This window comes from Rhineura floridana, chromosome 18, assembly GCF_030035675.1.
Source record: "Rhineura floridana isolate rRhiFlo1 chromosome 18, rRhiFlo1.hap2, whole genome shotgun sequence".
NCBI lineage: Eukaryota > Metazoa > Chordata > Lepidosauria > Squamata > Rhineuridae > Rhineura > Rhineura floridana.
Genome location: NC_084497.1, coordinates 21,102,543 through 21,110,797, shown reverse-complemented (window position 1 = coordinate 21,110,797; position 8,255 = coordinate 21,102,543). Strand labels below are relative to the sequence as shown.

The following is an 8,255-nucleotide window of genomic DNA, read 5'->3' as shown; positions in this document are numbered from 1 at the left end:
GGAGCTGAAATACAGTTTTTGTGTTTGTTTTGTTAAGCTGTGTCATAGTCACTTCTCATTAGCAGTAACCAGCATGCTTTGCTGACATACTAAGAGCTAAACAAAGAGATGACAGATGCAAGGACTAGTTAAAAGTCTTGGCAAAAAGTAGACTGAGCAAGGATGTGCAAAAATGGAGGGTTTTGTGTCTTTATATCACCTTTCAGGATCCAAAACTACTTCCAATCTATACAAACAACACACTGTTAACATCTCTCTGCCGCCTGTCCAGTTTGGCCCCAAGGAGGAGTTTGTATGAAGGAGCTGCTATAAGCAGCCTTGAAATAACGTTTATGGGCAGGGTATGAGGAGTCTAAACAGAGGTCTGACTTAGGAACACAGAAGCTGCCCTAGCCTGAGTCAGACTCTTGGCCTGTCTAGCTATTAACCACACCACAGATTTCCAAACTATGGCCCATGGGCTTCTTTCTGGTGGGCAGCGGTACGGCCACAGTAAATCTTCATATTCATTTTTAATCATATTTTTATTTCTTGTATTGCATTTTATTATTTGAATTCTATGGAATGCAAATTGTGATACAACAAAATGCAAGGTAAGAAATAAAAGCAGCCATAGAAATACAATGAAGAATCGTAACAGCATCTAGCACAACAAGCACAGCACAGTTACTATAGCAGGCAGAAACATAGTTAAGTGACCATCAGCAATTTTCAAGCGGTCCCTGCGGGGGTTGGGAACCTCTGGACGACACTGGCTGGTGGCAGCTGTGCAGGGTTTCAGAGCTGGGTCTCTCCCAGTTCTGCTGGGAGATGCCGGCGATTGAACCTGGGACTTCTGGTCCACAACCACAACAGCAGCCCTTAAGAGAACACCCCCTTCGAGTTCCGCGTTCCAAATGAAGGTTTGGAAGGTGCAGAAATGTTTTATTTTTAAAAAGGCGGGATATAAAAAGCGAATCCAGCTGCTGTGGAAAATTTCAGCTCAGATGCTGAGAAAGAGGAGAGCTAGACAGTAATTTTTTAGAACCAGAACTTTATTGTAGCTCAGACTTTTTCCAAACTTGACCTATTTACCAATATACACATTTGAAATGTTAGACCCATGATGGCTACGAACGGCATCAGAAAAAGTGTACAACCTTTCAGCATTAGCATTTAAAAGAAAGAGGGAGAGAGGCATGAGCAAGTTTACAGTCGCTAAAATACAGCTGCTACAGTGATGGTATCATGGAAAAAGAGGGTTAGTGTCTTATCTACACAGTGACATTAAAACACAAGACAACTTGGGCGTAAGTTAAAAGTTTTCCGTTTTTTACTTAAAACTAGCAGTTATGTGACCATGTAAAAGTTGTCAAAACCAACTTCCTTGCCCATTTTAGAAATGTAAACGTTTACAGTTGTTTTTTTGCTGATTGGTGTGGGGTTCAACTTCCCTTGCCTTCAGTTCCATCTTATTGTAAAAGGCACACCAGGGACCACCTTTCGCTCCAACTCAGGGATGGGGGTCCTTCCGGCTGTTCGCGGGCTACAACTCCCTTCATCCCTGACTCTGGCCCGTGCTGGCTTTGGGGCTGCTGGAAAGTGGAGTCCCACAACACTAGAGGGGCCCTCTCAGGTTCCCACATCTGAAACAAACCCTGCTGCAAGGAGAGAGAGAGCAATGCTCGACATCTGAGGAAGGAAAGACCGGCTCCAGGATAGGTAAAGTATCTCTTGGAAGCTGCCTTATATGAAGTCAGTCCACCTAGCAGGTCTCTAGGGTTTAAAACAAGACTGAACCCAGAACCTTCTGCATGCAAAGCAGGTGCTCTGCTACTGAGCTACAGTCCCCCCCCCCAAAAAAAGTTTCAGTCTATTCTCGCCAGCCCCTCTGCTTCTGCAAAACACACAGACACACATTCCATTTCCCCCCCTCCGTGTTGTTGAATCTGATCCTCAAATGCCTGTTCTGGGGGGATACAGCCGGAAGCTGCAGAGCAGCCAGAATCTTCCATGCAACGGCAGCTAGATGGAACTTGGCCTACCCTACTTGGCAACCCGCAAGAAATTTTTAGCGTAACACCCCCTTTGGGGAATAAATCAACTGTAAAAGCAAAGAAAGCAATACACTCAAGGCTCTCTCAAAATGGGGGGGGGGGAGTTAGAGGAGAGGACCACCTGCCTAATGAAAAGCCCAGTGCTCGCCTCTGCTGTCGGGGTCATGACTTGCTTTTTTGGAGAACTGCTCTGGTCCCTTCCAAACCTGGGGTGAAACCTTGCTGGATACGGACTCCCCCACTGGCGACCCGTTCCCCCAAACCGTGTTCATCCGCATGTTGTTCTTAAGGAGCATGCACAAGGTTGCCATGAGTAATTTACAGCACAGTTTCGACAGGACAGGTAGCTCACATGTAGTTCAGTGTAAACAACGACCGCAAAGGAAGAAAACAACAGAAATGCTTAAAATAAGACCCATGTCCCACATTACTGTACAAAAAAGAGCGACAGGGAATGAAAAGGAGTGTTTTAAATTAAAACAAGAACAGGAATGATGCCAGCGAGAAAAGTCAACCCAGCCTCCTCTCCAAATTGCACGCTCAAGTTCCCCTGACTTGAGAGAGGCAGCAACATCACCCTGCTTTGCTCGCTGTTGACAATCAACCAAGCCACCTGTGTGAGCAGTGCATGAAACCAGAGCTCACCAGGTCTGAGCGGCAACTGGGCTTCTCTGTTTGTGCAAAAGACTTTTTTTCCTCAAAAGAGAAAGAGAAAGAAATCACGTGCTCTAAGCCAACCTACTTACTGTCCCTAAAACAGAAACGGGCGAGGCAGGGCAGCTGGACCCGGAGAAGGGGTCGCAAAGAAGCCTTTGCAGTCAAATCACTCCCCTCCCACACGCACAAATGAAAGAAATATAAAATGCAGAGGGGACAAACCCCTCCACAGGGTTGGCCCAGAGTGAAGAGGACACCTGAGTCCAATGCCACTGGATCATCGTTCACTTTGCTCTAAGCTATTTAAACATTGCCCCATGCTGTTGCAGAATTGTTATTTTTTTGGGGGGGGGAAGGAACCCAAACCATTATTACTACATCATGCTGCATGATTCTTGTTTTTAAAACCCTAGCATGGATTGTTCCCCTCCCTCCTTCGCCCTGTTCCCATTTTCACTACCACAAATGACGTAATTACATAGTTCCAAGATTATTTACAAAATATTAAAAAGTCTCTTAAATCTTCTAACGTAGTAACCTCATTCTGCCACTTTACACATGCACTACAGAGAGTATGAGTGAAGAAATGAAGGGGGGAAAAGACAAGTAATGATCCACAAAAGTAAAAAAATAAACCCAATCCAAAAGCCCACCAAGAAATAAAAATACAAAAGTAAGTAAGCCTTTTTTGTCAATGAAAGATCTTGGCATTGTTTTTAACACCCCCCTAGGAAAGCATGGTAAGAGAGACAGAGCTGGAATCTTAGCCCTGGGCCCAAAATGAAAATTAAAAAAACCACAGTTTAGCAAGTGCAATGGCTACAGAGCTGTCACATCCCTTAAATGAGATGACAAAAGAAGAGGGAGGGACAGAGCTGAAGGCAGTCCCTTGTAGAGTAAAAAACGGCAAAAATAACAACAATCCAGTCATTGCAGGGTGAGGGAGAAGGACCACTAGCTAAAATTCTAGAGGCGAGAGCTTTTGAAGGGGGGATGGCTAGCCAGGAAAAAGAGACGTCAGGATGGGGTGGAGGACGAGGGGCGTTGGTCAGCTCTACGGGCCCAAGTGACTTGCCACAGATCCTCAGGAGCAATGGAGTGGTTTGCTGCGGAGTCTTCTAGAACTGAAGAACAAAGGAGAGCAAGAGAGACAAAGAGAGACAAACAGCGGGAAGAGCCGGAATCAATAAGTGAGCGTGGAGTCGTCCCATTCTAGCTGCTGCTGCCTGTTGACATTCTGTTGGTCCTCTTCCTGCTCCCCCTCTTCCTCCTCGCTGCTTTCAGACTCTGCACTGGTGATGTCATCTTCTTCCTCCCCATCTTCGCTCTCTTCCTCCTCTTCCTCCTCCTCCTCCTCCTCACTGCTGTGCTGGTCCTCATATGTCTGAAAAACAACAACAGACATTAAAAAAAGAAGTGTTGTGTTTTCCTTCTGCAGTTTTATGCCCAAGTCCTTCCGCCTCTGCCCTGTTTTATTTTAATTATTACATTTCTATACCACTTTTATTTATTTATATAGATACAGGTATTTTAAAGCATTAGGGGGGGAAATCACAGATGAAAGGTTACATGTGAAATACTCATTTACAACAGCGTAATTCACAGGAAAACTAAATATTCTTGTAAACGGAAAACACAAATATAAAAATACAACGAACACCTCAGAACAGCATCATCAATGAATAAAAACAGAGAAACAGCACCCACACTACCCCCCCAAACACAGTAACCTCTTTCCCAAATGGATCCTTAGCAACCCTCCACATCCAAGCCTCACTGATGCATTCCCACCAACCATATGGATAACTAATCCCCAGCAAACCAGTTATAACAGAGCAAACTGGTCTACAAAAATACAGAGCAGCATTAAGCATAATTTACAACCAACTCATTCGTGCCCCTACATATAGGGCAATATAGTGTCAGACAAACAGCAACGTAACCCCTCCTTCTCCGTCTCTTAGCCAGGGAGGGCTGTACTCTACACCAGCTCAGTCTCTCACGCTTCATGGTATCGGGCAACTCTGAAACACACACACACACAAAAGTGACAACCCATAATCTTTTTCGCCTGCTCTTCCTCACGTGGGCACAAAATAAAGCCCTCGACTCTGGCCAAATGCAAACACAGTTTTAAAAGGAAGGCAGGGCAATGCCCCTTTGGAGAGATCAGAGCTTCCAGGGGAAGGGAGAGGATTTCAACCTCTGGAGTCGGGTCAGCCCAAACAACCCCTAAAAGTGGACCTTTCAGACAAGCCAGGAACAAGAACGGGAAAATGCCACTGGTTCAGGACACCGCAGTTTTGACTTGGAATCCTCTGCTCTGGCACATCAGTGGCTGGTGCTTGAAGGTCCTCTTTGCTGGCTTCCAGATTGCTTCCCTGGGCAGCTGACAAGGGCGGGTTCCCTTTGAAAGGCATGCCAGCCAGGCAGAAAAGGCCCCCAAGGACAGCCAGGCAGAGGACCTGGTGGGCTTTCCCCACCCCGAAGGACTCCAGAAGAGCCCTGCAGCTTGATCAGGTCAAAGGGGCCCATCCAGCCCAACATCCTGTTCTCACAGGGGCCAGCCGGTGCCCCAGGCAGGACTGGAGTGCAACAGCACTCTCCCCACTTGCGATTCCCAGCATCGTGGTGCTCAGAAGCACACTGCCTCCAACAGTGTTGCCATCGAGGCCAGCAGCCACTGAGAGCCCTCTCTTCCTCCATGAACGTGTCTAATCCTCTTCTAAAGCCACGCAGGTTGGTGGCCCTCACTGCCTCTTGTGGGGTCAAATCCCAAAGTGTGAAGAAGTCCTTTCTTGTGTCTGTCCTCAATCTTCCAACGTTCAGCTCCGTTAGACATCCACGAGTTCTAGGGTGATGCGAGAAAACCTTTTCTCTATCCACTTTCTCCACGCCCTGCATAATTTTACACACTTCTATCATGTCTTACTTGCCTTTTCTCTAAACTGAAAAGCCCCAAATGCTGCAACCTTTCCTCATAGGGGAGTCACTCCACCTACTTGCTCACCCCTTTTTAGAATGGGATGCTTCAAGGGCTTTATATGTGAGACCAGCAGGATGTTAAAGAAATGAAGGAACCCTGGGAGATGATGATAGCGTGCGGCCAGGAGAGAAAGGGCAACGATGGAGAGGGCTGGTTGTAGAAGCTCAAGCAGACGCAAGGCAAAGTGTGAGTCAGCTGTCAAAAGGATGGAGCCTCAGGACGTCCCATCTTGCCTACTGGGGAAAGGGGGGAGGATGAAAGGAAGAATCCCCCCTCCCCAGAAAAACACACCGTCATACAAACCGTACCTCCATGGGGTTAACAGTAATGGTCAAAGCAGAGTCGTCCCAGTCCATCTCGTTCTCCTTCCCAGAATCCTGGTCCCGCATTGTTCTCTGGTGAGCAGCTCTGATCCGGAAGACTCCCAGGATAATCATGAAAACCAGGAAGCTGACACAGACCACAATCACAACTGTGGCAGTGCTTGGAACCACTGGGAAAGGGTTAAAACAGCACAAAACACACACAGAGAGAGAGAGAGAGAGAGAAGACAATCGATGAGGAAGTGTCAAGCACATTCCAGGCGCTCCCTTACCCAAGGGGATTTTTCCAAGATTGGTCAATTTCCCTGGGAGAAAGGAGCATCAACTACACGTCATGAACATGCAAGCTGAGCAGATATTCCGGGGGGTGCAGTAACACCCACACAAAGATGGTACGCTAGTTCCCATGCAACAGTAGTCAACTCCTCAACATTTCTGAAGCATCTGCAGCCTAAGCCGCTCCAAGCTGCTTTGCTTCACCTTCCTAGGCCAACGCTGGGCAGGTCCCTCCCTCCCCAAAGGGTGCCTATGCCAGACACATTCTAGACAGCATTTGACCTCACCTCATCTGCCCCCCCCCCCAAAGAGTTGCTTGCTACACTCGACTGCCTATCTTGCTCTCATTTGCTAATAAATTCTACCAAGCTAAAAAGGAGGACATTTCTCCACCAGGTATCAGATTTGACTAAAAGAGGGAGGGGGCAAATTGAGGTCTAGCCTCATGACAAGGTTGCTAAAAGGCAGAGGCCAAAAGGGGATTGCAACCCACTCTCTGGCGCTGAATGTTCATTCTGGGCAGCCTACAGCTGTTTGTGAACAATTCTGCCAGCCTCTTCCCACTCTCCATCCCATAAACCGCCAAACAACGCATGCTCTTGTTCAAGAAGAGGGAGGCAGCAAAGAAAATTTAGTGCAGCCTTTGCCAGCTTGGACTACAATTCCCATCAGCGCCAGCCAGCATGGTTGGCAAAGGCTGGTTTAGGGGCTTGGAGCCAAGAAGTGTCCCCGACACCACAGCATGTTTATTCATCCAAGTCCCAATGGAGTCTGAACCCAAAAGCGTCTCCAGGATTGGCAATTGTTTTAAAAAAGGAAAGACACCTCCCCCAACTCTTCCCCTAGAGGTGGAGGAGAAATAGGCTGCACTTCCTTTTAAAATAGCCACGTTTTTAGAAATCTAGCAGGCCGTTTGTGCCTCACTGGGGGAATTGAATTTCACATCTCCCCAAGATGTTAAATGCTGCTCAGATGCAATTAGCCTGATACATCAGCCGCTTCTGGGAAGGGGGGCAGAGAAATGCCAGCCCTCAGCTGCACAAGAGCCTCTCCAGAGGAGAAATCAAAGGAAGGTTAAAGTTGGGACAAGTCCTTACCTGAAAAACCTGGGTGAGGGTTGGCTAGGTTGTGACCAGAGAGGTCAACAAATGAATGGTGAACGGGCTGGACAAACTGAGGCTCTGCGGCGATGTGGTTGGCGTGGTCCATGGGGTTAGCTGTGTGGATGACATTCACCTGGAAAACAAAAGATTACAGGGAGGGCAAGAAAGGGGAAATTAAAACTCTTCTGTTTGGGATTAGCCAACTGAGAACAAGCTGCCTCCTTTCTTTATATGCCACCCAACCCAGTAATACTGGAATCCACTGAGGTCATCCAATGAAGCTGAATGTTGAGAGGACAAACAAAAAGAAGGTCTTCTCCAGACAGTGCATAGTTAAAACTATGGCATTCACTCCCACAGGAGGCAGTGATGGTCACCAGCTTGGGTGGCTTTAAGAGAGGATTCACGGAGGAGAAAGGCTTTCAATGGCTGCTAGCTATAATGGCTCTGCTCTGCTTCCAGTACTGGAATACCCGTCACTGGGAAGCACAGATGGGAGGAGGAGTCGTCCCACTCGGGTCCTATTGCGGGCTTCCCAGCAGAGGCTACAGTGAGAATGGGATATTGGACTAGATGGACCTTTGGCTTGACCCATCTAACAGGCTCTTCTAATGTTCAGCCTGGTAAGACTGTAAGCCTGCAATTACAGTGCCCAGTAATTTTAGATGGTTTAGAAAATGATCATCGTTGGCGCTGCAACACTGAGCTGATCGTACACTGTTTCGGCTGGCTAAAAAGGTGCTTCTGAATCATTCAGCAACTTTTTTTTAAAAAAAGGCCATCTTAAAAGGACATCCTGTCCTCTGAGATGGACCAGTGGTTGGACTCTGCATCAGGCAGCTTGGCGTTTGGACTTGCAATACGCACTGGCTCA

At 47.3% G+C, this 8,255-nt stretch overlaps 1 protein-coding gene across 4 annotated transcripts in view; it reads right to left on the bottom strand.

Annotated features, from left to right (window-relative positions):
* Positions 1–1,030: 1,030 nt before the first annotated feature.
* Positions 1,031–8,255, bottom strand: part of CLSTN1 (calsyntenin 1) — a 68,041-nt gene continuing 60,816 nt past the window's right edge. For all 4 annotated transcript variants that reach the window (XM_061600654.1, XM_061600656.1, XM_061600655.1 and 1 more), the window contains 3 exons: positions 7,376–7,514; positions 5,988–6,172; positions 1,031–4,077 (listed from right to left, as the gene is read on the bottom strand). In XM_061600654.1, the coding sequence (XP_061456638.1) occupies positions 3,877–4,077; positions 5,988–6,172; positions 7,376–7,514 (525 nt within the window). In that variant the 3' untranslated portion in view covers positions 1,031–3,876. The remainder of the gene's footprint in view (positions 4,078–5,987; positions 6,173–7,375; positions 7,515–8,255) is intronic.